A 26,756-nucleotide genomic window follows, 5' to 3' on the forward strand; every position below is an offset into this window, starting at 1 on the left:
GTACAATCACAGCATCTTGACTGTACGTGTGTACAATCAGTGATGAAATTTCAACTATTTGAAATTTAAACCAATTTCATTAATCAGATTGGTTAATTTGATTAAAATTTGATGGGCTGTTGATTATTAATTAATTATCTTGATTGCTCATTATTCGATTACACCATATGGTCATGTTCAGAGATTCTACTTTTTTTTTTTTAATTCAATGATGCTGCCGTAGCAAAGGAAATTTAATGACAGTGAGTTTCGAATTATTGGGGACGTAATAAAATGCGACTACGTCATGCAAGTACTGGAGTTAGTAATCAAGATAAAAGTTTTAAGAAATATATGAAAAAAGATTTTCTCACGTTTCTGCCGTACGTGAAATTTTAACTTGCTTCGAAGTCACATATGCATTTCCGTTTCCTTTCCCCAAGTTCACATTGTCAACTGTATGACGATGCATTTTCTTTGAGCAGCCTTCCTGCAAAGAACGGGTATAATTCATTAAAAAATTAATTACAGGTATCATCGTTCATCGAAACATAATATCCAAGTTTACCTTTATTCTCGAAATTCATGTCCCCATTCGATTATGCGAATGATTAAGTATCAGGAAGATTCGTTTACTATCAATAGACCGTAAAGTAGAATTCATGAGGAATTACTTACCGCCAGACGATCTGTTATCGTTGACAGAATTTAAATGGACGAAAGAAGGAGCACAGTGGTTCTGCACGGTTGAAAATCGTGTGAAAGGATTCCTACGTTACCGACAGCTGTTAAGAACTCAATATCAAAGTACGAAATAGTTTGGTTTGGATGAAATATAATTTATCTGTAACGTAGTAAAATTGGTGATTTTGAAAAAATAATTTTTGAGAAGAATTATCAGCTGATGGTCGTTCACAACTTTGTAGAGTGCAGGTATCTGCCGCTCACTAGTTACTGCCGGCCAGTGGTGGGGGTAGTGCCCACTGCGCATGCGCGAGACTGTAACGCGCATCCGTAAAGAAATGAATAGAGAAGCGTAGAGCGTGCGGCGTGCGTTGTGCCGGATGGTCCTTAGTCAGAAGGATGAGAATAGAGGCTGAAACTGGTTATTACAGCAGGAGCGTATCGGCAAGGCTCAAGATGGCGAGCGTGTCGTGAGGACGGTGCGCGTCGCGACGGAGAGTTCGTGTAGTTTAACGTGAAAAAGCACGGTCGTTCTGTGTGATATCGTAGTTATTATGTGCGGCGTTGTGTGCCCGATCGTGTTTAGTGCATTAATAAAGTGTTCGGAAAGCGCGTCGTCGCGACGCCTCGTGTGAAAGAATAAAACCGTAATAATCATTGAGAAAAACCGCGCGCTTTACGGCACGGTTTGTAAACAAACGATGAGCACTGTGATGAGTGGTGTCAACGAGACCGGAGTCATCCAGGAGGCTGACCTCGAGGTCATTATTGAAGAAAAGAATCAACTTATCAGCAGACAGTATGCCGAGATCGAGAGGCTCCAGCGGGAACTGTCAGAGGTCATCGGGGAACGTGACGCCCTTCTTTGCGAGGTGTCAAAACTCAAATTTGAACTCGAGATGGCTGATCTCAAGAGACTTCATGATGACAGGTATGTGAGGCTTCTTTTTTTTCTTTTTATTGATTTGTCTGTGAGGAGGGAGACTATTTGGCATTTTGAAATACTGATGTAATCATTCGTGGAACAATGAACGCGGCGTGTCGGGATACATTTGCTGGCTTACTCTTTCAATCGATTCGGCAGATGTTTTCCTTGGCCTTTTTCCTGGGACTTTCTTTTGGATCTTGTTAGAATTGGTATGGATTGCGGTTCTTTTATTTTTTTCTCTCTTTGCGAATCGCCCGCTTCTCTAATGCAGATGTCAATCGGATAATTGTGATGGCGCGAAATTCTTGATTCCGCCTTACTCGACGTTACTCGCGCTCTGGGGGGTTTGTTTTTTATTAATGTTTTGACTCTGTCGGCGGGTCAACATCCGCGCTCGACTGTGTATTTTTCTATGGCGAATGGCCGCCATGTAATTTTTGTACGACGATGCTTAGAATTTAGTAAACGACAATTTCGATGATAAACGTTTACGGAAAATAAGTAATTGACGTCAAAATACTTTGTACATAAATATCTACCGAATTCTTATACACGTTCGAGACGTATCTTATGTGTCATATTAATTATATATGCACAAAGTATTCTAAATGCAATGCTATTCCGCTCGTTAATTCACCCTTCGTTATTACACATTGTTTCAAATTCTCTTTTCAACACTCAGCTATCAGTTCAACTTTTTGTACTTTGACTACCCAACAAAAATTCCAAAACAAACGACACTGCTTTCCGATTCACGTCGCGCAGTTGGCAGCCATTCGTACTCGTAAATAAAGAAAAAAAACAAAAATCCCAGACGACAATGTATTTATGTCAGTCAGTTGCCAAATCTCACATCTGTCACATGGAAAAGTCATAAACTTCAGAATACCAAGGTTCTCCTACTTTATTGCGTAATTACCAACTCCGCCCTTAAACTATAGAAACACTATGTTAACTTTCCTATATAATAAAATTTAAAAAATTTGTTCATGCTCCAAACAATTTTTTTTCATATCTGCTGCTGTAACAAAAACTGTTTTACATTTTCCCTTTTTTTTAATCCTCTGTCTCTCTTTTTTGACACATACCATCTCCAATTGGAATGTGACTAAACATACATAAACTCACATATGTACTCATAGTCATTCATTCTCCTCTTGCGTGACGTTGCACATGGACCAGTAGGCTCTCTCGGCTCTGCTATAGGGAAAATCGAAAGAACTCGAATCATACGTATACGTATATGTATACGTACTCTCATGCGTGCATACAGGGTGATCCCGAAGTACGACTTGGAGTCGTTCCAACGGATTTTCGTGTCATCTATGAAAAACTAGTCGAGTATTTTTTTTCTCTTGTTCATTTCTCTCTTGCGTTACGAATATATTTTCGCATCCGAAATCATGAATATGTTTGGATCTTATATACGGGATGAAAAATTTTGAAAAAAATCAAGACAAAAATTTTTTTCTTTTACACTCCGCAACCCATCTGCTTCTTTTTTCAATAAAATTAATGGGTCCCAAATAAATAGTATAGGGTCCATATCGATCACTCGAGACGTACTTTCTTTCGTGTTACGCAACACTCTTCTCTGTCATGGATTAATTCCAAGGCGAATGCTTACACACGGGGCAGACGTGACGTGGATAAAAAAAAAGAAAGACACTTTCGTAATAACCTGTGTGCAGTCAAAAAGGCACATATGCATTTGATCGGATGCATCACCCGTCACCTGTCTGTATGCAGGTGCATATAAAAAAAGTTCATATGGTGGATAAAAAAATGTATGAAAAATGGATATTTTTAATATTTATTAAAAAAATCAACGGATTGGCACACGAATTAGATGATCAATTTTTTTTTGAATGACTTCACTTTTTTTTTTTAATGATTGATTAATCATGATTGACGTTATTGTCTGTTGGTATATATACCTAACTATATAGGTACAGTCCTGTATATAAGTATACAAGCATTGTCGTGGGATTCCTTGCACGGGCGAGTTCACAAGAGATAGAAAGCAGACGCGTGCCCCCGTAGTTATTTTATTTTCTACTTTTTTTTCTTCTCCTCCTTGCCTCGCACCGTTTCGGCTCCTTTTCACGGCAGAACGAATACGACCGGTGCGGTCCATTCGTCCGTTGGATAAGACCAAGAGCATCGTAGTGGCGGTTCGTCAGTGACTAGAAAAAAAAAAAATTCAAAATTTTTTTTTTATACTTGAAAATACACGCATCATATAAGAAACGAGGATTTTCGTAATTTTATTCTACACTGATTTTGGCCACTTTTGAAATTGAATACTAGCTATTACGTTGATATTTTTTTTGTTGACACCCGCTATTTTTCCATTGACGCGATCACAGTTTTTTTTAACGTCGCGCGTTACACGTAAGTTCGCGATTGGTCGGATGAAGATGCATGTAGACGCGCGTATAATGTCTTCTTGAATAATGCATATTTCGTTAGGCGTTCGAATTGGCCTTTTTTAACATGGAAACTGCATATTTACCGCGATGCACTTGAGCTGCCTCTATTGCATTCAGTCAGAGTCCATATATATTAACAGTATTTAATATTAACGTCAAGAAAAAAGCACGGTCAAAGATCGCCTTGACTTTTATAATAATTTTTTAAATTCCGTTTTTACCTAATTTTCAAAAAAGCCACTGTCACCTCGATTTCTGGCATCCCTTCCACCCTGTATCATATATTTCACCATGCAATTATTTTTAACAAAAATTAATTTTTTCCTTACAAAAAACAATTATCCAATTACGTCATTTTCAAAGAGCTATAATTATATAAGCCACAATGGAATTCGAATGAGGGATCAAACGTTCGACGTCAACTTCATCAGTCACGTGGTACGTTCACACGTGAACAGCCGTCGCGACGTTGAATCATGCGTGTCGCGTAATTGGACAAAGGAAAGTGATGCTTTTTTTTTCTATTTATGCATCACTCAGCATCTCGTGCGCAATCGATAACAATAAAATAATGCTTCTGTACATAATTAATATTTTTTTTTTTCCATCAATCCAACGTAAATCTCCACAATTAATATTACTGTGATGTCTGGGTATTGGAAACGTTGGATTTACCTTATTCGAGAGAAGAAACTCGAAACCTAATCAGCCGGTGAAACCGATAACGATTTTATGCCTACAGCATGATTACACCAGTCTTATCTGTTTACCGTGGTCTAATCTGATATATATTGACTTTTTCTGTCTGATGTCACGGTTCAGTGTCAAATAGCATGCATGTACGTTTTCATGCTACCGTAGTATTTTATATATATATAATTTTTTACATAGTACAAAATGTCTCTACTCTCTATATTTTTTTAATAATAATTTATATCAATAACAAAAATTTTTTTCCACAATGACGCATGCCGGTTTACAACGCAAGCCACGCGTGTCGTTAGAAATGCCATATGGACGTTTAAAAGTAGTAGGGTAGCCATACTGCTAATTACCACCGCATGTAATTACAGAGGGTTTAATTCGTCGGCCACCACCTCAAGCAGCAATATCCATCAATATTGTAATTGGAGTGTACCGGGCGAAATGAAGTAGGAGGGTTGAGTACAGTCTGCGTTAAAAATTTTTTTTTTTTCATATACCCATACCCATCAGATTACGTGTCAATTGAAATTTGAAAATAAAACGGAAAATTCTTGCGCCGCCATTTTGCATTCTTACTGCTCGAGCAGTGACGTAACGCGCGCGAATCGCTGTAAAAATATCCTCGAGTGTCTTCCCTGTATTCGCACGTATAAAATATCCAGTTCGGGGAATCGTTCGCGAATTTCAAATCGGCCATTTGCTAAATCCTTATCGATAGTATCAGCTGTATAGGGCTGTGTCGGTTCCGATAAGATTAAATTCGCGGAAAAGTTGGATTCGACGTCCGCCGACACGGTAATTCAATACGGCAGATGTTTAATGCAGACCCAATTTATATTCAATGGGCAAGGATAGAACAACAACAACAACAAAATTGTGCATATCCGGTAAATCCATTTTTTGGCGCAGCCTTCGCAACGTGATTCATGGACTGGTCATTTGTGAAATGAAGTTTGGGTCTGGATTTTTTTTTTTAATTGAAGAAGCGTCAAAGCGGAACTCGCGATGACGTCATCCCTGGGATAGATGCCGAGAGTGTTGATTCGTATATATATATCTATAAATTCATATATGCTGTACATAGGTATACAACGTGGCGCGCGAAAGGTATAAAAGTCCTTTGGGATTTTAAGGGGGAAGCGGATATATCCTAAGGATTTTCCTCGTGTCTGATTTGTTGCTGTAGAATTTCAATCCGAGACGAATTTTATTCTTTGTTTGCTTCTGCCTTATTCCACTTTCAATCATCCTGTCGTAGTTTATTATTTTAAAAATTTCCTTTCGGCACGGCTAATCGCTTTGGAGATGACGTAAATTAAAAAATATATTTATAGACTTCGTAGACGTACACTCGTAGGAGGTAAAAACAAAGGACTGGTTCACTTTTTTGAAAATACGAATTATCCGGACGTTCCTCGTTCCGCGTAGGTGAAATTGGACGCGTTGCGCTATATTTATCTTCGGTGACTCTGCGAATTTTGCACGTCTGTCGATACGCAGGAGGGTGAATTTTACGGGGGCTGTTAAAAATTGTATCTGCACGTGTTACGGCGTTTGATTCACTGGGCACGCTTGAAAACAGAGGACTGTCAGAAAGGGATTTTTGATTTGCGATTTTTACGACTGATTTGCATGTACGTAGGCGTCGCTCTTGTCGTCGTTCAAACAGTCTAATGGCCTTGACATCGAATGCCATCGAGCGGTTGTTCGACGGAGCAGTGGTTCTCTCGACGGAGCTCTTGGGTAATGACTTTTTTGCAATTTAAAAAAAAATATTCACTGGCTCGATATCGCACGACAGTGCTGCAACGTTAATAGATTTTAATTAAAATAAATTTTCGATTTGCGTGGCGGCTACTTCCGGTAGAATTTTTCATTGAAGCGAAGGTTCGAAAATTTTTTTTTTTTTTTGAATCTGCACACGAGCCTTCGAATTCCTGTCGCGATTATTCGTCTGTACGAACCACCTGGCTGGACCAAGGGCTTCTTCGATCTGCAGCCTGAAACTTTTTTGTTGGTAACGTACACGGTAATACCAACCTGACGTTACTGCAAGACAGACCCGTCAGACGGCTAATTTAAATCCGGACGCATGACGTCTGCCTTATGAAAACACGCGTAGCAGCTGTCGAAGAGTCCAAAGAATCTGTGCGCAATGATATTTTCTTTGGTAGGACAGAATTGCCGATGGACCAATCGATCTTGAGTCTCGTGAAACTCGGTAAGAAATCCGAACGACGTACAGTCAGACGATTTCATTGACTAGAGAATACGTGTAAGCAAAATTTCTTATCCAACTGACACTCGACAGCTACCGGCTTTTGGGATCGCGTATGCTGTGCTTTGTACAGTCGTGGCGTTTGTGCATTCGCCTTTTTTTGTTGCTTCATTAAGGTTCATCCTCATACAGGGAACTGGCCTTGAACGTGACTCGAAAATCTTACTGATAAACGTGTTTGCGTCGGAGCATTGTTTGTCAAGACGAACATTGTACAAGCAAATTTAAGCACAAAGTTTTTGTTGCACAAGAACAAAAAACAAGAAACTATTGTTTTGTGAACCTACGTCACTTTGTCATGTTGTTCTGCTTCAGGTTGAAAATAATAAATTATCGATCCTAACTCATCCACGGATTACATTGCATGACCAGTGTCGCGTGCACGGATTGCCTGTATAGGGATAACCCAGCGAGCGTGTAGAAATCTGAGGGATCCACGTAATCGTACGTGCGAGTTAAAGTGCGTAGCGATGAGCAAGCTTGGGGGATGAAGTATATAAAAAAAAAAAAACAGGAGGAATTTTTTTTCCCTCCCCGGTAGAAATCGCAAAGCAGAAAAATGCCTTGTTTAGGTAAACACGTATGAAACAAACAGTACTATAATCGTATACGATTCCTGGTGCGTCTAGCCGTAACGTGAGACGATGCTTCGCTATACGCATCGCGCGCATACATTCGTCCACGTATGGGTCACTCACGAGCATATGAGCACATGTGAACACCTTTTGAACAGCGCGTCGTGTATCTTGAAAAAAAATCTAGCACTCCGTTCCCACAGATTGAATCGCATATGAATCCACCTGTAGTCGAGATACTTTTACGCATCCTGAACTGTATGTATATGTATATATGTTTTGAATTATACATATGTTGTATCATATCACTTATTAGTCCCATGTGAAAGTAACGAGAGATTGACCTTGATAGCTACTTGGTATCATAATATCTATGGGGTTTGTACTTATATGTAATAATTATTAAAGTAAAATATTTTTTAATTACGTATACTTTTTTGCAGTTTGGTACTGGTATTGGTTATTGTGTACGGGCAATATTTTTAATCGATATCGATTGATCTTTATCGATTTAATTATCATTATTACGCGATCGAGCTTGTAAATAAAAGTATAAATAACTTTTTATTTATTTATCGTAACCTATGATTTCCGTCGAATATCAGGTAATTTTATCGTATTTTTCTATGGGATAATAAGTACGGGATATGGAGATCGTGGTCCAGACCGGTTGGTTATAATCAGCCTCCGGATTGGCCACGCAAGAGTCGGGATTTACAGAACGGTTTTTACTGTGAACTTTCTGTTTTATTATTTTTCTTGCATTTATTTATTTGATTTTTTTTATTTCGATATTGAATTTTTAAAAAAAATTTTTTTACTCAGAACCCTAATTTTGTCCAAAGACCCGCGCAGTGGTACCAATAAACAAAATCATGGAATTCAGGCAATGGACGTTTGTACAATTGGCGTCGCGACGCTTCGCCTGAGAAACGTTTTCTCGTGTTCTGTGAAATCGCCAGTCTGAATCCCCTCCCCCCCTTCTCTCTCTCTCCCCCCTATGCCGCTATGTCGCCGTACACGTACTTTTGGACTTGTGTATACAATACGCGTTCTCGGAACTCAATATGTAGCACACGCTTACCATGCGTGTTTACTATACTCGTTTTCACAGACAGCAAGCCTCTACGGTGCTTTTCCATGGACTTGACGTTTTTTTTGGATAATTTTTTTTTCTTTTTGGTGGTAGGCGTATTTTCATAAAAAAAAAAAACAGATTTTTGATTTCAACTTTTGGTATTGACGTACAGAAAGTTTTGCTGGGCGATTCTGGCTTATGTGAGCAACTTCAGGAGGGAAGAGGGTAAAAAATTAAGAAAAAAACCGTATATGGGCAGAGGCGTTTGGGGAGAGGGAGCGGAGGCGAAGCGTAAACGTAAGCGGTTGCCGACATTACGGTTGCGAGTGCTGCATAATTAAGGAGTCGCTCCGGATTTCGTACTTGTTCCGTTTCGGCTCTCTTGCTTCGAGCTGCGATAATTACGTCTACGTCGCGGCAGTCCAGTCTCACGGCGTTATTTACGACGAACGAACTATAGCTTTATTCGTTAACGAAACTCCCCGTCTGGCCATTGGGATACTTTGTTGTTGTATCGAGGATCCGTGCAAGATATTTGAACAAGCGGGGAAAGTTTAGAACTTCTTTTTTTGTAGTGAACTTTTTGTTGCTGTTGCATACAATTGTATTATCCAAGTACCCCAAGCTTGAATTGTATCATGGGGACTGACAATAAGTGTCGAAACGTGTTGTATCTCTTTGTGCAAGTTTTGTATTGACTCCGTCGGTCAATACGGGTCTCGTGTAGTATCAGATTCAATAAAGATTCTTTAACAAGCGCACGCGACACTCAAGGCTACGTTAGTTAGAGTGTCGGTAATTCGGTCCATTTGCGCCTCAGGGATGCTGCCTGCTGGTGCGACTGCAGTGAATCTTCAAGACGTCCCCGGTCGACCGATGCGCTTGAACGTAGCCGCATCGCTTGAATCTTACTTACCCTTTAACTCGTAGCCGTTAATGAGATTTATGCTTTTTCAATGGCACTCGCAGACCCGACGTAGATCGCGTTGAGATTCGCCGTCGGACGTTTCTTGTTAGCCACGCCACGTAAACAGCCGAGCAAACGTTACCGGCAATTAAACTTGCCCGCCCGTTTACGTAGGTTCGATATCGAGCGACACCAGCGCCACGCGGCGGCTCCGAACGTACTAACACGACGGAAACTTCAGTCGCAGACTTTTCTTTCAGTCTCCATTACGGATTGAATTGGTAGCACTGTATGTCCTGTTGTACTCGCATCGAAGCTGTCGTAACTATTGACTTTGTACCTGGAACAATTGTCGCGTCATTGTCGTTGTCACTTATTACTACAATATCAATACACTTATTACTACAATAATTTTGTACTAGGAAAAAAGTACCATCGATCGTCATCGTTCCGTCGTCATATATCGTCTTGGACCTCGCTCGTTTGTTCTCGTTATTATTACGTCAGATGGGAAAGTTTAATAAGCGGAAGCAGAGAAGCTGCTGCCAGTCAAGGTAAAACGTGTATTGAAAACCAGCGGTAAGACGTTCTCGCGATGCTTTTGGCCATCTGGCGGCGCGCCTGAGAAAACTGTCAGAAAAAAGAGAAGTTATGATTATTTCCATGAAATTCACGGTGCGAACCGTCGTGGAATCGCGAGAAACGTAAAAGTGCCCTGAGAACGTTAAATAAACAGTTCTCGGTATTCGCATCCTTTATTGTTACACTGTCGGCTCTCTCTCTCTCGCTTCCATGTTGCTTCCACCGGTACCATTTCGTTTGAAGCGACGATCCTGTCCAATGTCTCTTTAATCCGTTTGCTCTGTACGTCACTGCCGATGTAAACACAATTGCCAACTACACTCAGGAGCTGTCTTCTTTTTTTGCTGCTGCTGCTGCCATCTCCTTGAACTTCGTTCAACCAAACGGGACGTCGGTAATGAGTTATTTCGCGCAATGATATTTTTGTCCGTTACAAAATGAAAATCCGGCTGAACTGTGCGCGGCCGAAACTAAATCGTCAGCCACCGACCTTATTTTTGTACTTTTGTCCCTGCGCGCTTAATCTCCTTTGCACGGTCCGACTGCACGTGCGTGCTTGCCACTGAGCCCACTGAGGTAGACGTAAACAAGCCGCCGGTCTGAAAATTGATCGGAATGCAGATTGCGCGCTGCGTCTCGACGTGTAGCTAGAGGCTCGAGTTAACGAAATATTAAATATATTATTCGTTAACTAAATTTCCACGGTGATCCTGACGACGGAAAGCAAAAAAAAAAATTCTTAAGGCCCGAAAGCAATAATTCGCGTTACGGCGTCTTATGAATGATTCACGTATTTTTCTCATAGATCCTCTGACAGCTGATTAAACAATAATGACGTCCGACGGCCGATTATTGACGCGAAATTTGTCACGCGATCGAAAACAAAAAATTAATTACCATCGCAGCTTATATATCCAGTACAATCACAAAGTTCATGGAAAGACAACAATTTTGTTCGAACAAAAATATTTTTACAAAATATATTACACCTGTACCCGCGGCGACATTTTTTACGCGTACACGTATATCATATCTTCGTGCCCATGAATCTCTGCCCGTCTAACGCACATTTACTAATCGTCGGATCAACTGCAGGGGCCAGTTTAATCGCGAATCCAAACTAATTAACTTAGTTTAATTGATCTTAATTGAGTGAAGCGAGGCGGTCTCCTGTTGCGCACGCGCGCTCGTCTTCTACCCTCTCTCTCTCCCTCTCACTCTTTCTCACTATCTCTAATATTCTTTAATTTTCTTCCGTCTCTCTCTCTCTCTCTCTCTTACTTCTTTCACGACGCTTCGGCAAAGATCCAATTGGATCAGCCTACCGGCCTTCATGGAAGCCAGCGGCCACTTCTGTATTACTTTGTATACAGTATGTTACTGCAGTCCTACTATTCTCCAGCTATGCCCTATGCTGTATAACTCCTATCGCATACTAGTTTCCCATACTATCATTATTGCCGTAGTACAGTCACTGTCCGAAGTATCTCCATACCACAGATAGCCTTTTCCGTCTGACCAATTATGGACAGTGAAATCGAAAGGAAAGCACTAACTCGATGTACCGCTGACTAATTAACCGAACCGACTATAGCAGCTAAACCAGTGACAACTTACGTAGTCGCGTTAATCATAACCTCGTTTTATCTCGACTTCAACGACTGAATTTAATTACAACCATCCTTTGACGGTCGTCCCTCTATCAATAGTTTATTAATAAACATAGCCCCGTGACGTCACCGTAGCTTTAATTCAATTTGAGCTGTCACATTTTACCTTAAGCTTCGCTTTCTCTCCGCCAGTGGCGCCCTTGTCGCTTTCAAGCTTCGTTTTTATACCCACGTAACGCGCGCTCGGACCACGTGTTCGGTATGTTTTTTTTTTTTGACAGATCCCAGACAGAATCCTCAACGAGCTACGTAATTACGCGAAATTAGGGAAATATGTTTTAAGGTGAAAATTATTAAATGCAATCCAGTTCAAAATTATGCATATGCATCCTTTGTAGGGAAAATTGTATGCAGAGCCACGTGTGGCCACACTGGGGACTATTGTTTTTCACCTGTGTAAAAAAATATATCCAAGTCCTAGACGGACTACAGCTTGTATAGCGTCGCGTAAAACGCGATAGCGGACCAGAACCTGATATACTGTACAAAATAGAAATTAGATAAGCCCGAAAGAGAAAGATAGCTTGTTTTATCAATCCAAACGGAAATATACCTGTTTATCTTGATACGTAGGATTTATCTGTTATTTGTCGATACTTCACGGGTTTTTCTTATACGAGACACGGTTGGTTCATGTCTGACGTTATTTTTGACCTGACAATCGACTTTGATGTTCAACATTTTTTTTTGCACTTACAACTTACACGTAATTGGTGGTTATTTGTGTAACGTGGTTATTTGGATACTCTGAAATTCTCCCCTAGCGCCTCGTCATTGTTCGGCCTACTCAAACTATGCTAAGGGGTTGGTACGCATCTACTCTTTGATCACGTCACCCTTGTATACGCGTTACGCGTTTGGCTAATATTCACGCTCCCGTTTTAGATCAGCGCGTCTCCCCTAATTGCCCGATCGATGTTTTTCACCATAATTCAATTTCCATCTCGGTAAATATTTTTACGGACAGACTAGGATTGGCAGACCCTGCCCTCCCCTCCCTGTCACCCCAAAACCTCATCCGGCGGACCTTATAAGCATTTCGGCTGGGAGTGTACTGGGACAAGTATTTCCCCCTTATTCGTTGGGTGATTAAAAAAAATTATTTGACGAATCAAAGAATTTTTGCAATTCGTGATTGTACACGGTCCGTTCACCTTTTTTTTAAATTGTTTTTTGTTCGTGCTAACACGTTTTGCCTATGTAATTTCGAATTCCAGGAGCGTAACAAGTTGCTGGGGGTCTCGGGGGGGTGATGGGAGATGATTAATGAAAATGTGAGAGGATGAATTTTTAATTGCCTCCCCCCCTCTCCTATCTCCCCCCCTTGTCACTTCCACTCTTTTACGAAATGGCGAATCTTCGCGCTCTTACGTAACGACGTTCGTTTGCCGAAGCAAGGACCGGAAATTGCTCGGAAGATTGCCCAGTCTGCTCCGAACCGGCAGAACGTGGGTTTTTTTTTTATTTCGTTTTCAGTCACGAGACAACGCACGCAACAAGAAAGTGTGGGCTCCCTGCCCGACTTCCGGTTAGATCATCCCGATAGATCCCGAAGTAAGGTAACAGACGTCAATTTACGCAAGCGTAGCTTCTGAATGAATGAAAATCAATGAGTGAACGCGTGGAGCTGTGACGTAGTAAATTGTAGGTTGTCGGCCATTTTGAAAATGTAATTAAAATGCAGATTGTCCCTCGCGCGTTGTCACGTATGTCGTAATTTCGCATATGTTTTTGACACTCTTGAATATCAAGTATGTGCCGTTGGAGGTTCGTGGGAATAATGATAATGACAATGGTTTTCGTACGAATGCAAATAGTCGTACCTGTGTCGTAATTTTTTTTTTCCCTAGTCTAGCGGCCACGTGGAACAAGTATTCTCATGTAGTACATGCGTCAAGGGTATATAACGACTGCGCATGCGCATATACTCGGCATGGATTAACTCCGGGTCGCCCTCATTTTCGAATTATTCACGAGTAGCAAAAACGACTGGTATTTCTGCCCATTTCCACGTATAGATGTTTCGCAAAGTGTTCTTGAATGGGAAGTCGTAAACTCGAACCCGACCCTGGTCAGGTCAGACCCTCCAGCAAGTCAGCTATATCCAGGCTCCGATACACCACTGGTCGGACTGGCCTGTTGGTTCTGCCGACCGGGCTGTTCTCTCGGTTAACAATGATCCAGGAATTTAAGGTCTGTTATGAAAAAAGAAAAACAAATTTTTCAGAGAATTCGAAGAATTTTTTTTTTTCTCAAAATTTTGACTTTCTTTACTATTGCAATTTTGCCTTCGCGATTTTCCTAATTGCCAGTGAATGGAATTTTCGTATGGGTGTTTCGCGCGGTGTTGGCAACATTGCAAATGATCCGTAGTCGAGAAACTTTGGTGCTTTTGATGTCATATTTTTTTTTGTTTATTTGCTACAATTTTTTTTTACTTTGCGAAATTCCACGTAGCTTCACTCGAAACGCGCCAGATCGGCGCTCGCGTCAACAATGAGGAACGCAGCAAGGGCCGTGTCTGGCGGTGGCTTTTCTTAGAACTTTTAGATTCATTGTTCAAGGATGCATTTCGCAGCTGTATACCAACTGCATGCGCGTAGCTGCACATGCATCTGGCGTTAAGGTGTCAGCGACGCCGGAGAAAATGCACAGCAGACGAGGCTACCCGGGCAAACCCAAACGGGACTTTTACGCCTTTCTGCATTCTTTATTTTTTTTTTGTGACCGTCATCCTCGGAAATTCTTAACTTCGTATTTTTTTTTCGCACTTTTTTTTCTTTTTTCTTTTTTTTTTCCGTGCGTTATCTCTGACGCACAAGATTAATTGCATAAGCCACATGTGTTCTGTGGGAATCTTGAGTGTCAAGGTCGTGCCCGACCGTGGCCTTGAAAATTAGTCATACGTATACGAGAGGTTTCCGACGAAGGACTATTGAATTTAAATGACGTCGAACGTCGCGACGCCATTCACGTTATCGATCATTGTGTTATAGCTGGTAGCGTGCATTCTCTTTTCCATACTCACTCTCAGCTTCTAATCCCCTTTTACCTGCGGCGTCTATACCTACGTGCACTTTATTTCAAGGCGAAGCAAAAAAATAAAAAAATAAAATTTTGATTATCCCCTCAATTAATATATATGCCTTTAATTCAGCTTTTATTCCATCAAAGCTAGCTGCACTTATGACTTCGTTGTCGCTCGTATCTGAATTTCACTATATAACTGCATAACAAGTTATGCATATAAAATCTTGGTCATCGTCAGCGACGATCTACCGAGTGCACTTTTTAATCGAGTTTTTCGAATTTGAAATCAGCCACTGGATATCTGTCAGATATTGGCACGTGGCCCGGCGAAAGAGGGGAGCGTGCCAGGGATGGCAGGGCTGCCAACGTAACATAACTGCAACACGTTCCCGTATATCGAAATTCGCGAAATTTGGCTATTGGATTAACGAGGCCACAAAAATTTGCGCAATCCTCATTCCCCGTAAGGGAATATAACATACATTGGACTCCATTCAAAATTCCCTGCCCGTTCGGATATTCGTCATTTTGGTCGATCGCTAATGGCCAGATTATTAATTAATTAACCGTCCGACCTGCCGTAGCCGATTTCATTGCTTTCAGCTAACGTTAATACAGATTTATAATATCCCTTCGCAATAATTCCCGAGGAAAATGGATTTTGCCGAATTATCATGGGCGCTTTGCATTTTGTTCGCCATCAGCCAAGAGGCTGTTACAACACGTGGAGTCGTTCGGTATTATTTCGGCGCTAGACATAAAATTATAACAGTGCATTAAATTCGTGTGAGCATATTAAATTGCGCGAACGATAAACATTAATGGCTAAGGTTTATATATTCTGAATCGTATTTATTTATTCTGATTCGTATATATTTATATCGATCTGAATCGATTATAGTTATCGATACGGTATCCATAAATGAATTTCACGAGAGCCTCGTTAATTTTTTTTTTCACTCTGCCAGTCAATTTTATCTTAATATCGCGTGTTCGACATAGAACGCATATACGCTGTACCATTAAATTTGAATGTGTGGTCGCCTGGCGTCCCGACGCCATAAGCACCCATTACGACGTCAAATTGATTACTCGTGACGCCTCTTACACACTATTCGATTGATAACCGATACGTATCCACTTACGCGTACAGTGGAATCCGAAATCGATTCGTTTGAATTTCCCGCTTAAAGCTACCGAAAATCCAAATGACCTTCCAATTCGAAGTTGGCCGATTTTAATTTTTCCTGACAAATTTCGTTTTTCCCAGGACTTTGTGATTTAACGAGTCACTTTGCTCCCGGACGCGAATTCCGTGTTGCTCGATGTCAAAGTAAATTTGGTGTCCCGTGCGATAAGAAGAAGCGAAAGATAAACGAAGGCCAAAGGGTTGGAAGTAAGAGGATAAACGGGTACGTAGGAAAGGAGTCGAAGGTTCAAAGGTCCCTGACTAATTGTAGGGGTGATTTATTTTTAGTTTTTTTTTTTTATATATAAAGAAGTTTCATTAGCGTCGATAAAATTTTTGATGGTTGAAAATTTAATTAATTAAATTTTCAGAAAATCTTTTCACTTCGATGACGTTACTTTTTTAAGAAATTTGAAAATCTTCATTACCCCCACTCACTGTCTTCGTAGCACAGACCCACCAGTCACCGGAGACTGTCGCTTACAGCTGTTTGGATAGCGGGTATGTGTTTCCTTTAGGGAGAGTCTGTGGGAGCAGCGCTTCATTGCTGTTGTATTTGTTTATGATCTTACGAGTGGATCCTGCGTAATGAACTCTCGCGTTTACGAGAGCGTCTCACTTGGAGGCTCAGCGGCGTAGGGCGTCGGGACGCCTGAGTAAAGCGTCCGAGCGTAAGATACGGACACGGGACCGGGACAGGGTTGAATTTTCGAATCGTGTGATTCGTAGTCGATGTTTAATGAAAAAAAAAATTTTACTCAAAAAATTCTTTGTCCGAGTATCGTTTCGAGAAAAAAAATTTGCTTGTTTTTGTTGTATTTTGAAAAATATTTTTTTCGACGTTTGTTTTTGAATTTTTTTTTCGTCACTGGTATCTTTTTCTTTTTTACACAATTTTCGATACTTCCTCCATTTTCACCCTAAGTCTGGTATGTGTTTTTTTTTTTGATCTTCGTGGTTCCAAAGAGGGAACGAACGACTTCGGGAGTTCATTGCACTTGGATGCGTCGAGCTACTCTCCCACGCACTTTGTATATACCGCGTGTGTCTTTTTCTTTCACGTCAGTCGACCAATCGAATTCCGCTCGATAAATTCGGAGTTCGTATGCAGAGAAGAGGGACGTATGTGACAATCGTAGCATATGCGTTATGCTGGTAGTCTAGTTTTACCGAGACTCTTTCTTGAGCGGGACTCCAATTTGTTCGTTATCGCTGGTGGCCAATGAGCTTTCGTATTGACTGTCATCGAGTGCGTGACAAGCTGCTTTTTCTAGGGATAAATATGATTTCCGATAGTTACTTCTTTTTTTTTGAGGGATGTAAAATGACAAAAAAAAATGAAATTGACGCTTTTGAGATCTTTATTTTTTTTAAGGCGTTTTCGGGGCATTGCCAGGAAACGCTACTATGTGCTTGGCTTGTTTAATTTTTTTTTTTCTCAAGTAGATTCACTCACCGGCAGGAATAGAAGTAGAACGCTAAAGTAAAACCTCTTTGGCGAAGAAGCTCTTTGGTCGTGTTCATGTAAATTGGTGGCTCTTGAAAATTTTGGATTTTCAAAATTCTTGAGGGTAATTGTAATTTTTAAAATTATCAGTCACGCTGAAGTAATGAAAAATTTTTTGAACTTACTTCTTATCACTGCATCTTGTTCGCTTGTACGGAATCAACGCACATGAGCTTTTTTGAATTGTTGTTCCTCTCGACGTGAAACAAGACTCTCGGATTCATACGGGAGGGAATTCGCGTCGCGAAGTAATCGCCGAAGAGGTCTCGAGGATATCCGAGTAACTCGTAGGAGAGAATCTGATAACGTCAATGATACTTGGTCTACTTACGAATTGTCAAAATGACGTCTGCCGTTACACGTGGGCGGGAATAACGTCAGCCTCGGCTTTGGCTTTCCGGTTCTTTGAACAATTCCAAGCCATTTGCCATTTGCAGTTACTGTATCGAACGATGTCCTATATATCTGACAGACAGACGGTATAGCCGTAGCAAAGTAGCTACGGCTCGGGATCGTCTTATATTCGCGATACGAGAGAACAAAGGAAGAAATAAAATTACACCTACTGCACGAGAAATGGATTCACATTGATTCGCGCCTTGGAACTATAAACTGCAGCACTTAACTCCCGAGAGGCTGCCAAGGTCTCGTACCTTTTTCTCCTTTCAAGGTGAAATCGCGAAAAAAAACCTCGTCTCGCGAAATACAATGGAACTCAATTGAAATCGATAGCGAGCCAGTTTGTATTTCAAAAGTTCGATTTTTTTTTTCAAAAATTTTTTTAGCATCCTTTCATTCACTCCGCTTTGATCGTTGTACAAAATTATTTTACGTCGACAATAAAGTTTTGCGCAATTCGTACAAGTTCCTTATGACGATCCAGGCAAGCTTATCTATACAAGAACAAGTTTGGTTGACAAAGTTTCCTTTGTTTTTGTATTAATATTTTCCGGTTGACCATAATAACGCAATGCCTCCTATACTTTCTTCTCATTCTTCTGTCTTCTTCGTTTTCTTCCCGCTGGGTTCCCCGCGTGGCCAGTCTGGATCTGGAAGGCTCAAGCGACGGCTGGATCTAAAGTTAGACAAGGGAGGACCCCACGGACGCTCGAAGGCTAAACGTTAAATATATATTTCGAACCTTTACTGCCGCACGGGCAACAACCGCCTTAGACAATTATTCTCCGCTTGGTTGTTTCGAATATTTATTTGACAACTGAAATAGCAATCGGCCATTATCGTTATCATTGCACAGTCGCAACTCGACTTTGACGTTCGGCTTTTCCTACGACTTGAAAAAAAAACGGCTTTCGCGATTCTCTCATTATTCTCGTTGACTTTCTCTTTTTGGTAGTATTCTTTTTACTTTCTCTCCGTAGGTCAATGCGAAGTTAAAAATCTTTTTTTACTCATAAATAATTTTTTGACTTTAGTAGCCCAATCGCTTCTTTCGCTTATACGCGTAAGACTGTACGAGCGCTGCCCCCCCGTTAGCCATTATTTTATTAAATTTTAATAAGCAATCCGAGAACTTGCTTTTATCTTTATTTTATCATTGGGTCCGACCTACTTTTCATACCTGAATGCACCCGTGTTCCAGACGGCTTGTACTCTCGTTGCAAATAATTTAATGCGATTTACGAATATAACATGTGGAATACAACGGGCTTCGAATAAGTATGTCAATACCGGAAATACAACGTAGGTCAATTCCATATCCGGTAGAAGCGATGGACTTTCCTGGTTATTGCAAAAAAAAATTAACGTACAAACTTGACATATTTTTTTAGCATTATTTCTTTATTTTTCTTCTTTTTTATCGATACTTATATATACATATATACTTATTGATACTTATTGATACTTGAACATTGTCAAAAATCGCGCACAACAAAAACAACAACAGAAACTTCGGAGTCGCAAAGTTTCACGGTTGGAATTGTCACGAGGAACAAAATGGCTGATCTTTCGAGAAGCAAATAACATCCTCGCAGGATCCCTAACCTGCAGTACATTTTATCTTTTTTATTTATTTTTTTCCCCCCTTTCTCTCTCTCTGTCTCTCTCCCACTCACTCCCTCTTCTTCTCTTTTATCCTTCTCATTCATTCGATTGAGATACACGCGATAAACGTTCACGGCTTTATTCGATGTCACTCTATACGAGTATTTTCGCAACATAAAGGTGAATTCACAATCGTATCTTTTTAGCAGTCAAAATTAGGACAAACGTTGCGTAAAGATCTTGCGATAAAATGTCAATACGATATTCGTTGTTGTCAGACAAATCTTAGCTTATTCGGAACACAAGAAATATTTTCCCTGAAAATTGGAAATTCGCCATTATATTTTTTTTTTCAACAAAATACATTCGTTTACCAGACTCTACACGGCAGCAATAGAAATGTGAGAGACATAACGGGAGATTCGAAGAAGTTGGCAAGAAGTCGAAAAAAAGAATTGGCAGTATAAACGTGGTCGCCAAATTGGTGGCATTGACTTCATTTTTACGGTGCGTTTTCATTTAGGCGGCGCCGATGTCCGTCGTTCGTGACTTTGCGAAGACTCATCGATTTCGCTTATGACGCACACACGTTTTGCATTTCAAGCTGTAGATATACCAACATGAGGATACAACGTGTCTACAAACCTTTAAGTCGCACTCTCATTAGACGACGAGAACTTCTGACCTTTTCACTTGTTTTCATATCTCGTTTTTCTTTTTTTTTCCTTTCTTTTCTCTTTCCCCTTTGTTTGCTCTACGCTACCAAGTCCTCTCGGGATCGTCTTATCCGCTAATTGTCAATCTAACCGTATAACAAGTACGTTTAAGGCGGTATCGTTGCACGCGAACTCAACGTACAAGCGACGCCTACGAGTCGCGTACGCGGATTCCCGTGTAAATCGGCGACTCCGCTTCGCTTCCGCGCTATTGTTGAAACCGTGCGAAAACTGACGAATTGGTCCAAAAAAAAAATATTCGCACGCGCTGTAGCTTCAATCGCAATTGCGAACTTATAACTTCTCTTGATTACGTCACGGTCAAACAGGTATGACGTCACTTAACAATATTAAACGAGAGAAAGTATTCGTCGAGCCTTTGAGTTGCGTTTAAAAAACAAATTTTGACTTTTTTTCGAGTACCTTTCGACCTTTGACCTTTCGCAGATAAACGACTGTTCGCGTGACGTCACGGTTTACGGTAAGGTTCACGGTCCGTTGTGCAAACTCATTCCAGGAAAGGTCGGTACTCGCTGTATAGTATGTTGACATGCGACGAGGAATTAGTAGGTGGAAAATTTTGTACCGATACAACGTTGTACGGAATTGCATACAATTGTTGTGTCTAGTCACAGATATGTTTCTACGTGTTGTGTCACGTAAACCAACAGCACGTCGAACCCGCTGGAATTGTTTTTGTACGTGTGGCGCAGCTGCAGGTAAATTATTGTTTTGACGGCAATGTTAGCGCATGCGCACAAAACTCTTGTCCTTGTTAACCGAATTACTGTTGGCAGTGCTCAGGGTTCTTGCATATCGACTGTACGCGGTGTGGCGGCCATGGGCCCTTCCCTCGAGGGTGCAGCCAAACGTAATTACAAAGGCACGAAACGCTCTTGAAGCATGCAATAGGACACTCTGTGCTTGACTACTGGTGAAGATCGCTTCGGGGAACCGATATAAAAAGAGAAAGATACGAGAGATAGGAAAGGGGCTCTTTAATGCCTGCGGTATATCGCGTACGTAAGGAGACACGCGAGCTGATGGTCTTTGCGACTGTTTCGACGACTCGGAGAACTTTTGGTAGTTCCTGCCTGACAAAATGCTGATTGGGTAGTGGTCCTTTGTATTTTTTGTATGGCCCTTCCAGAACTTTTTTTTCTTCATTTCAGTCAATGGTTCGCTCAGAGTTTTTGTTTCGTCAGTACGAAATTTATTGGATTTTTTGACGAGTTGATGCAATTTTTTTTATTTTATATGATAAGAATTTTTTTTTGTCCACGTGACTTTTTTGTCATACTTGCTCTTGTATGCGCGCTGAAAATTCTTGGTGTAACGATAATGAAATTATTGAAAAATTTGGCGTTTTTGAAATGATCCTTATCTCTTTTTATTTGCCAGAAGGTGTTACGATTAATGCAAAAGTAATGTAAGTAGCTGCTTAAGAAAGGACCCCAACGTCAACACGTGGTCCATAAGACCCAAGTGCCTCCGCAACTACACTCACACGCACGCTGCCACTTTTCTCTCGTTTTACGCTGGCGACACTCGATATTTCTAAGCACATGTGGGCGAATTCTTTGAAGTTAATTTCGTGCGAGTTACAACGGCACATAATATGATGTCAAAGTAAAGGCGCTTTCGTGACCTCCTTTTGTCGGTGTATAAGTATACATGTGACGACCTCCTTTTTTTTTCATATTTATTCTAACGTAATTCACTGCTTTTATCCTTGGAGTCGATTTAGGCTCGATTCACACTGCAATATTATTCCCGGATCGTTTAAACGCTTCTCTATAAAATTTTCGTTTTCTTTTGTTGTTTCAGGTGAGTCAATCTGCGGAGGCGGTATCGATGGGTTCTTCAAAATTCTTAAAGAATTTACTTAACTCTGGTAAAGTTTTTTGAGGCAATTTTTTTACAAAAAAAATTTGCAAACAAAAGTCAAGGCGAATTTTCAATCTAGAGATTTTTACGTCAAAGTAAGAAAATGTTGAAATTGCAACCTTATGTTTTGCACTTTTGTAATCTTCATTTTGGGTACAAAAAAATTATGCAATTCAACACGGTAGATATATATACATATACAACCTCTGTTATGTACAGGATGCATCGTAATGCAGTGCTGCTACGGTGCAGTAGATATATCAACCCGTATGCACTTGCATCCTGCACCGTCAACCCTTCGGTACGAAGGCACTTTGTTGAAAAGGGTTTAAAGTCGATGAGTACGCGGAAGCAATGTAAATATTTGCTCAGGTTGGTTGCACCGTCGTTGAGCCCCGAGGGTTCGAGTCTGTACTAGATGCGCCAATTAAACAAAAAATTCATTTCGCCTGCTTAACAACAAATTTTTTTTTGCACTAAAATTGCTTTCGCTCCATATTGCAAATTAAAAAGAAAATTTTTTGACGTGAAATTTTGAATTTTGACGTCATCGCGTTGGATCGCACACACGTCTATGCGTTCACATGACTACGGCTACACATGACTTAACTGATCACCCTGACGTAAATTAGACGGGCTATATCGGCTCGTTATCGTTACGTCATGATAACGTTATCCCGATATTACACCTAGTCCTATCACTCAGGGTTATCTCTGCATGATCATCACCCTGTAATAAGGGACAAAGAATAAAAAAAAAATTTTTCGAATAAATTAAAAATCTCAAAAATTCAACTTCTTCGTAAAAATCACCATATGACGTCGTCGGATAAAATTATTTTTTTTTCAAAATTTTCTTATTTTCACTCAAATATGCCTACGCGATCGATAATCAAATATCCTATGGCTCAGGTATGAAGATCTTCTGATCCAAGGTACAGTAATAACCAAAAGCGTCTGCCTTAGTCGTACTTGATTCTCGACTTGACTCGAGTCAATTCGCCATAACTCGAGTCGAGGGTTTCTTTGCTCGCAGTCGAGTCATTGGATGCCTATAGGGACGCCTGGTAATACGGGGCAAAGGGATCGGGGGACGGGGGGAGGGGTCGAAGGGGGTGGCCGGCGACGCGAGGGCGCAGACGCCGAGGGTGGCGGAGGCGTCCCGACGCCTTTTACCACTGCTGCTCGACGCTACGGGCGCACAGTGCTCCCCTAACGATTCCGTCGTGCTTTTCATTCAGACGCTGCGAAAAAGCTCCTTTAAACTCGCGCTTTGCCCGTAAACGACTCGCGTATTCACGTTAGACACGGTATCGCGTATGCTACGGTGCACTATAGCATACTAGACTGTAGGTACTATACTGTATTATGCCTATAGTCTACTATAGTATAATATATCGTTAGAAGCCTTCTTCTTAACCTTTGACAGTACTGCCATCTATTGTCTGTTTTCTTTATACACGCTACAGTACGCGCTATAGTCACTTCCGTATACTTGCCACGAGATTTCTTTTAGCCATTCTTTCTTTCTTTTTTTTTTTCAAGTGTCATTTTTACTACGAATTATTTTTATCTTTTGAACGTTGCGTGCAGGTCTCCACGCACTCACGTGTGCACGGGACGACCGCGTGCTTGGGCGTCCCGACGCCTACCGACGCTCACCCTACGTACACACGCGTTAATACGGAAACACTTTTCACGCTCGATTTCACTCCTTGGCTTTACACGAGCAGTGCATTTTTTTTAGACAGCTAATTCGGCCGAGTGTGGATTTAGTTATTTTTTTTTTGGTGTGTGGTGGTAATACTAAAAAATTGTGACAGGAAGTGAATTATCATTTCTTTTGGCATTGTGATCGCGCAGGGATTTAACAAATTTGATGTTATTACAGTGCTTTGCTATAGTGCTATCTTAATGTGTTGATTAAAAAATATTAATTTTCGATGATAGTCAAGTTGAGGAAAATTTTCAAATTTTAATTCACACTCGGTCCTATCAGCATCGACTCCAAAAAGTGTACGAAAAATTTGAACGAGCTTCGTGCAAAGTTCTTATACGTTTTGTGTAATAAAAACAGATTGTCATTTACAGCTGATGTCGATATAAATGTTGAGGAAGGTAAATTAAATTTCGAAAGTGAAAAGTAAAGTGAACGAATAAATTGTCAGGCAGAAAATGTTTTCGGATCAGACTTGAAGACGATGTTGAGTCGTATTAAAAACATATAGAAAACAGTGTTGAACTTTGTTCCTGTTGAAGAAGCACAAAGAATAAAGTACAGGATTTACGCGCGTGGATATATATATATATATATAAAAGTACCTTACCTGCCATTCACGTCGCCATCACACGCACAGGTAGGTGCATTCAACATGACACAATGGCGAGCATTAAGATCAGCCTTTTCGTTCCAGAACCAATAATGACCCAAGTCGTATAAAATCCCAAGTTGACAGGTCTTGTCTGGGTAATTTCCTTTTGACAATTTTAAGGGAACAAAATTTCAGTTTTTTTTTTAAATAAATTTTTTAATTTGTTGACTTTTAGGTTAACAGGATTTATTTCCCGACTCTTAACAGACTTTAAGGTTAACCTCGAGTCTCCGGAGCGTACCTTTTATTTCTGGTGTATATTTAAGCAGGGATAATTGAAGTAAGGTTAGGTCTCCCGGCTGGAGGAGAGGACCAGGTCATTGACTCTGTATAGTTGGGTTAGTGAAATGTCATTTTCCTCCAGAGAGAATTTAATCGGCTACTGCCAATTTTCTGCTTAACTACTGAGACTAAATTCACTTGACGGCATTGGCTTCAAGGCAAGGCGGGAAATTCGAAAGTTACTTCAAATCGGTAAAATTTCGACGGTCGGTTTTTTAATATGCAAAAATCGAATACTCGACGCATCCTAAATATCGTGGCTTATGGATTTTTTTTTAGTTCGAGATTAAATCCGTTTCGATCCTTTCATAGGTACAATGAAAAGGCTCCGTGTGCCTTGTATGCATAAAGCATGAATGACTCTCCGGGCGACACGGTTTCCACGAAACGACAAATCCGGAACATACGTTTGTTACCTGTATGCGTCTCAGTGGCCTGATTCGGTGTCCGATCGATTTTCTTAGCAGTTCGAATATCTCGGCTCAATGGTAAGAGACGGAATTAAATCAGCCGCGGTACAATTAAATTGATTGTAAAATTCAATCTCGAATTTACTTATCAATAATCGTTATCGATTCATCGGCCAGTTACGTCACTGCATTTCGGCCCGTAATTCATACGGACTACAACGAAATAATTATTTAGCGGTAAACGCCCGAAGCTCTTCGTCATTTCAAATGGCCACGTATCTCGATGGCGTCGCGCTTAAAATAAACCCGAAAATATATTAAGTCATCCGTGAGGACTGCCCTTAATTGCCCGCAATTCCGAATGACGCGATTCCCCTACAATCAAATTGATCTGTGGCATAAAATGAGATAAAAAAAAATCATACATAATTTTAAAAAGTAAACGAACACTCGATCAGTCGTGTTTAAAAAAAAGATATAGTCGCATAATTAAAGATCAGTTCTCAATGCAAAGTCTGAATCCGCGTTCGGTAATAGGTGGCGCCATCTGGTGGCCGGAATGCGAAACGCCAAACCGGTAGAAGGTCGCATTCACGTATATACGAGCATACGAAGTAATGACTCGGTGCGTATACGGGAACGCATAAAAACGCATAAAAAGAGCGTCGGGACGCTGAGTACACAGTGTGCGTACGTACATAAGTATATATATATATACGAATAATGCGACGACTATTCACTCAAAGCAAGTTGCACGGCAAAGTCGCGTCGGTGGACGAAGAAAGTATTTTATACGTGGGTCGAAACATAACCTAGAAACGATCTCTACCGTGCACCGGCACTCTGTGCCGCGTGGGCATGCTCCACCTTTCTAAATTACCATTTTTCCATAAAAAAAAAATTGTCTGCCATTGACCAATCGTTGGCTCACAGTTTCCCGTTGCCGGGGAAACGAAGGCGCGCGCGATCGGCACGGTAAATTCTTCGGCGGTTAAATCACGCATTTCGCGCATGCGCACAGCTGGGCGGGAGTGCGCGTGATATTTGAATTTGAAAATCGATGATTTATCGATTATCGATAAACAGATTTTATCCCGATATTTAAATTATCCCTGTGGCAGATTACACGAGAATTTCCTAAGTGGATTTTTATGGTCGTTCCTGTGTTTCCTTTATTGTACAAAAAAAAAGTTCCCCATGGTTATACGTGATAGTCGGTATACGTGGGTAACAATGATTAATATCTCTAGAGATAACAGTTAATGCTAGGTTAGGTGTACTGGACGATACGTCGTAAAAAAGAGACACGATTTTTATCGTTATAGGAATTAAATAGTATGGGGGAAAAAATCCCTAGATCGATCATCGGTAAATAATAAATATTTTAAGGGGTAATTCGAACTAAATTGTCGGGTGCAATACTACGCGTTGGATCCTAAGCACACCACTTATAGGTTATGAGGAAAATAATAAATATCGATCTCACTCGATAATTTCGTCCCTGCACCCGAATTAATGAACCTTATGAATAATGCGTAGAA

At 40.7% G+C, this 26,756-nt stretch overlaps 1 protein-coding gene and 1 long non-coding RNA gene across 6 annotated transcripts in view; one reads left to right on the top strand and one right to left on the bottom strand.

Moving 5' to 3' along the window:
* The first annotated feature begins 1,003 nt into the window (after nt 1–1,003).
* The window catches only part of LOC107274173 (IQ motif and SEC7 domain-containing protein 1), an 82,885-nt gene continuing 57,132 nt past the window's right edge, over nt 1,004–26,756 (top strand). For 2 of the 5 annotated variants that reach the window (XM_015752985.2, XM_015752987.2), the window contains exons 1-2: nt 1,004–1,594; nt 22,371–22,523. In XM_015752985.2, coding sequence (XP_015608471.1) covers nt 1,365–1,594; nt 22,371–22,523 — 383 coding nt within the window. In that variant the 5' untranslated portion in view covers nt 1,004–1,364. The remainder of the gene's footprint in view (nt 1,595–22,370; nt 22,524–26,756) is intronic. The other 3 variants (XM_015752986.2, XM_015752988.2, XM_015752989.1) reach the window with 3 other exon arrangements.
* Nucleotides 3,426–11,026, bottom strand: LOC107274176. The gene is made up of 3 exons (XR_001539410.2): nt 10,000–11,026; nt 9,576–9,906; nt 3,426–3,777 (listed from the first exon to the last, which is right to left on the bottom strand). It is a non-coding gene; the product is annotated as an uncharacterized LOC107274176 (long non-coding RNA).

The sequence above is a fragment of the Cephus cinctus genome, unplaced genomic scaffold (genome assembly GCF_000341935.2).
Source record: "Cephus cinctus unplaced genomic scaffold, Ccin1 Ccin1_scaffold2451, whole genome shotgun sequence".
NCBI classification, from domain to species: domain Eukaryota; kingdom Metazoa; phylum Arthropoda; class Insecta; order Hymenoptera; family Cephidae; genus Cephus; species Cephus cinctus.